Source organism: Trichomonas vaginalis, chromosome II, assembly GCF_026262505.1.
Source record: "Trichomonas vaginalis G3 chromosome II, whole genome shotgun sequence".
NCBI classification, from domain to species: domain Eukaryota; phylum Parabasalia; order Trichomonadida; family Trichomonadidae; genus Trichomonas; species Trichomonas vaginalis.
The window spans coordinates 18,026,928-18,031,812 of NC_067204.1; the positions used below are offsets into that span (position 1 = coordinate 18,026,928).

The 4,885-nt window shown below is 46.0% G+C and overlaps 1 protein-coding gene across 1 annotated transcript; it reads right to left on the reverse strand.

The window, feature by feature from the left end:
* Positions 1-342: 342 nt before the first annotated feature.
* TVAGG3_0564500 (uncharacterized protein) lies at positions 343-759 on the reverse strand (the record flags this gene model as incomplete). The annotated part of the gene is made up of 1 exon (XM_051238578.1): positions 343-759. One exon carries the CDS (start codon positions 757-759, stop codon positions 343-345), a length of 417 nt encoding a protein of 138 aa, XP_051096402.1.
* Positions 760-4,885: the final 4,126 nt, after the last annotated feature.

The following is a 4,885-nucleotide window of genomic DNA, read 5'->3' on the forward strand; positions in this document are numbered from 1 at the left end:
TTGGACAAGGTATCCAATCCCAAAGACCTATCTGAATAAATGAAATAAGTATATTATATATATTATTTATTTGCTAATAATGAGCATAAATCGCTAAATTATGAAGAAATTAAAATTAAAATTAGAAAAAATGTTGATTTAATGAGAGAAATATTGTATAAAAATAGAATTATTAGCTAAAAAACGTATTAATTTTATGATATTTCAATCACATTAACGAAAATCGCCCATTTTTAATTCAAATGGGCGGGAAAAAAAATTAAATTCCAAAAAAAATTGAATTGGGGAAACGATAGGGACGGGATATGAGAAACCCCATATGTTTGGGAATTTTTCGCATCACTATAGTCGGGTGGTTGCGTATAGAATGTTTTGTGTATGGTGGCGTGAGTAGCACGGTGGTTGCGTGATAGAATGCTTCTGTGTATGTGTGGCGTGAGTTTTATGGGTGGTTGCGTGATAGAATGTTCTGTTGTATGTGTGGCGTGAGTTAGCATCGGTGGGTTGCGTGATAGAATGTTCTGTGTATGTGTGGCGTGAGTTAGCATCGGGTGGTTGCGTGATAGATGCTTCTGTGTATGTGTGGCGTGAGTTAGCATCGGGTGGTTGCGTGATAGAATGCTTCTGTGTATGTGTGGCGTGAGTTAGCATCGGGTGGTTGCGTTGGTGATAGAATGCTTCTGTGTATGTGTGGCGTGAGTTAGCATCGGGTGGTTGCGTGATAGAATGCTTCTGTGTATGTGTGGCGTGAGTTAGCATCGGGTGGTTGCGTGATAGAATGCTTCTGTGTATGTGTGGCGTGAGTTAGCATCGGGTGGTTGCGTGATAGAATGCTTCTGTGTATGTGTGGCGTGAGTTAGCATCGGGTGGTTGCGTGATAGAATGCTTCTGTGTATGTGTGGCGTGAGTTAGCATCGGGTGGGCGTGATAGGCTGTGTTGGCGTTGCTGGGTTGCGTGATAGAATGCTTCTGTGTATGTGTGGCGTGAGTTAGCATCGGGTGGTTGCGTGATAGAATGCTTCTGTGTATGTGTGGCGTGAGTTAGCATCGGGTGGTTGCGTGATAGAATGCTTCTGTGTATGTGTGGCGTGAGTTAGCATCGGGTGGTTGCGTGATAGAATGCTTCTGTGTATGTGTGGCGTGAGTTAGCATCGGGTGGTTGCGTGATAGAATGCTTCTGTGTATGTGTGGCGTGAGTTAGCATCGGGTGGTTGCGTGATAGAATGCTTCTGTGTATGTGTGGCGTGAGTTAGCATCGGGTGGTTGCGTGATAGAATGCTTCTGTCTATGTGTGGCGTGAGTTAGCATCGGGTGGTTGCGTGATAGAATGCTTCTGTGTATGTGTGGCGTGAGTTAGCATCGGGTGGTTGCGTGATAGAATGCTTCTGTGTATGTGTGGCGTGAGTTAGCATCGGGTGGTTGCGTGATAGAATGCTTCTGTGTATGTGTGGCGTGAGTTAGCATCGGGTGGTTGCGTGATAGAATGCTTCTGTGTATGTGTGGCGTGAGTTAGCATCGGGTGGTTGCGTGATAGAATGCTTCTGTGTATGTGTGGCGTGAGTTAGCATCGGTGGTTGCGTGATAGAATGCTTCTGTGTATGTGTGGCGTGAGTTAGCATCGGGTGGTTGCGTGATAGAATGCTTCTGTGTATGTGTGGCGTGAGTTAGCATCGGGTGGTTGCGTGATAGAATGCTTCTGTGTATGTGTGGCGTGAGTTAGCATCGGGTGGTTGCGTGATAGAATGCTTCTGTGTATGTGTGGCGTGAGTTAGCATCGGGTGGTTGCGTGATAGAATGCTTCTGTGTATGTGTGGCGTGAGTTAGCATCGGGTGGTTGCGTGATAGAATGCTTCTGTGTATGTGTGGCGTGAGTTAGCATCGGGTGGTTGCGTGATAGAATGCTTCTGTGTATGTGTGGCGTGAGTTAGCATCGGGTGGTTGCGTGATAGAATGCTTCTGTGTATGTGTGGCGTGAGTTAGCATCGGGTGGTTGCGTGATAGAATGCTTCTGTGTATGTGTGGCGTGAGTTAGCATCGGGTGGTTGCGTGATAGAATGCTTCTGTGTATGTGTGGCGTGAGTTAGCATCGGGTGGTTGCGTGATAGAATGCTTCTGTGTATGTGTGGCGTGAGTTAGCATCGGGTGGTTGCGTGATAGAATGCTTCTGTCTATGTGTGGCGTGAGTTAGCATCGGGTGGTTGCGTGATAGAATGCTTCTGTGTATGTGTGGCGTGAGTTAGCATCGGGTGGTTGCGTGATAGAATGCTTCTGTGTATGTGTGGCGTGAGTTAGCATCGGGTGGTTGCGTGATAGAATGCTTCTGTGTATGTGTGGCGTGAGTTAGCATCGGGTGGTTGCGTGATAGAATGCTTCTGTGTAGTGTGGCGTGAGTTAGCATCGGGTGGTTGCGTGATAGAATGCTTCTGTGTATGTGTGGCGTGAGTTAGCATCGGGTGGTTGCGTGATAGAATGCTTCTGTGTATGTGTGGCGTGAGTTAGCATCGGGTGGTTGCGTGATAGAATGCTTCTGTGTATGTGTGGCGTGAGTTAGCATCGGGTGGTTGCGTGATAGAATGCTTCTGTGTATGTGTGGCGTGAGTTAGCATCGGGTGGTTGCGTGATAGAATGCTTCTGTGTATGTGTGGCGTGAGTTAGCATCGGGTGGTTGCGTGATAGAATGCTTCTGTGTATGTGTGGCGTGAGTTAGCATCGGGTGGTTGCGTGATAGAATGCTTCTGTGTATGTGTGGCGTGAGTTAGCATCGGGTGGTTGCGTGATAGAATGCTTCTGTGTATGTGTGGCGTGAGTTAGCATCGGGTGGTTGCGTGATAGAATGCTTCTGTGTATGTGTGGCGTGAGTTAGCATCGGGTGGTTGCGTGATAGAATGCTTCTGTGTATGTGTGGCGTGAGTTAGCATCGGGTGGTTGCGTGATAGAATGCTTCTGTGTATGTGTGGCGTGAGTTAGCATCGGGTGGTTGCGTGATAGAATGCTTCTGTGTATGTGTGGCGTGAGTTAGCATCGGGTGGTTGCGTGATAGAATGCTTCTGTGTATGTGTGGCGTGAGTTAGCATCGGGTGGTTGCGTGATAGAATGCTTCTGTGTATGTGTGGCGTGAGTTAGCATCGGGTGGTTGCGTGATAGAATGCTTCTGTGTATGTGTGGCGTGAGTTAGCATCGGGTGGTTGCGTGATAGAATGCTTCTGTGTATGTGTGGCGTGAGTTAGCATCGGGTGGTTGCGTGATAGAATGCTTCTGTCTATGTGTGGCGTGAGTTAGCATCGGGTGGTTGCGTGATAGAATGCTTCTGTGTATGTGTGGCGTGAGTTAGCATCGGGTGGTTGCGTGATAGAATGCTTCTGTGTATGTGTGGCGTGAGTTAGCATCGGGTGGTTGCGTGATAGAATGCTTCTGTGTATGTGTGGCGTGAGTTAGCATCGGGTGGTTGCGTGATAGAATGCTTCTGTGTATGTGTGGCGTGAGTTAGCATCGGGTGGTTGCGTGATAGAATGCTTCTGTGTATGTGTGGCGTGAGTTAGCATCGGGTGGTTGCGTGATAGAATGCTTCTGTGTATGTGTGGCGTGAGTTAGCATCGGGTGGTTGCGTGATAGAATGCTTCTGTGTATGTGTGGCGTGAGTTAGCATCGGGTGGTTGCGTGATAGAATGCTTCTGTGTATGTGTGGCGTGAGTTAGCATCGGGTGGTTGCGTGATAGAATGCTTCTGTGTATGTGTGGCGTGAGTTAGCATCGGGTGGTTGCGTGATAGAATGCTTCTGTGTATGTGTGGCGTGAGTTAGCATCGGGTGGTTGCGTGATAGAATGCTTCTGTGTATGTGTGGCGTGAGTTAGCATCGGGTGGTTGCGTGATAGAATGCTTCTGTGTATGTGTGGCGTGAGTTAGCATCGGGTGGTTGCGTGATAGAATGCTTCTGTGTATGTGTGGCGTGAGTTAGCATCGGGTGGTTGCGTGATAGAATGCTTCTGTGTATGTGTGGCGTGAGTTAGCATCGGGTGGTTGCGTGATAGAATGCTTCTGTGTATGTGTGGCGTGAGTTAGCATCGGGTGGTTGCGTGATAGAATGCTTCTGTGTATGTGTGGCGTGAGTTAGCATCGGGTGGTTGCGTGATAGAATGCTTCTGTGTATGTGTGGCGTGAGTTAGCATCGGGTGGTTGCGTGATAGAATGCTTCTGTGTATGTGTGGCGTGAGTTAGCATCGGGTGGTTGCGTGATAGAATGCTTCTGTGTATGTGTGGCGTGAGTTAGCATCGGGTGGTTGCGTGATAGAATGCTTCTGTGTATGTGTGGCGTGAGTTAGCATCGGGTGGTTGCGTGATAGAATGCTTCTGTGTATGTGTGGCGTGAGTTAGCATCGGGTGGTTGCGTGATAGAATGCTTCTGTGTATGTGTGGCGTGAGTTAGCATCGGGTGGTTGCGTGATAGAATGCTTCTGTGTATGTGTGGCGTGAGTTAGCATCGGGTGGTTTCATCACAAATTTTAACCCATCCAAATCTTATTAATTATTAAAATTCTTTTACAATTTCTGATGTATTTTTTAAAACATTTCATATGCAATATTTCTCCTTTTCTTTCCTCAAATCTTCAAATATTAATAACTTTGGATATGAAATTATTTGGATCTTTTATGAATTTTAAATGTCTTTCTTAATATCAAATCGATTAAATTATTAATATTTTCTAAATTATGCCTTAAAAATCCAAATAAAAATCGTAAATAAAAAATATATTTTTTATTTTTATTTTGTAAATAATCCGTTTACTAAATGGGACTGTATCATGAAAGTAACAAAAATCATTATTTAACAAGATTCAAAACTGGTGCAACGAAATGCACATTGATTTTGTAGTGTAACAAAGAGAGA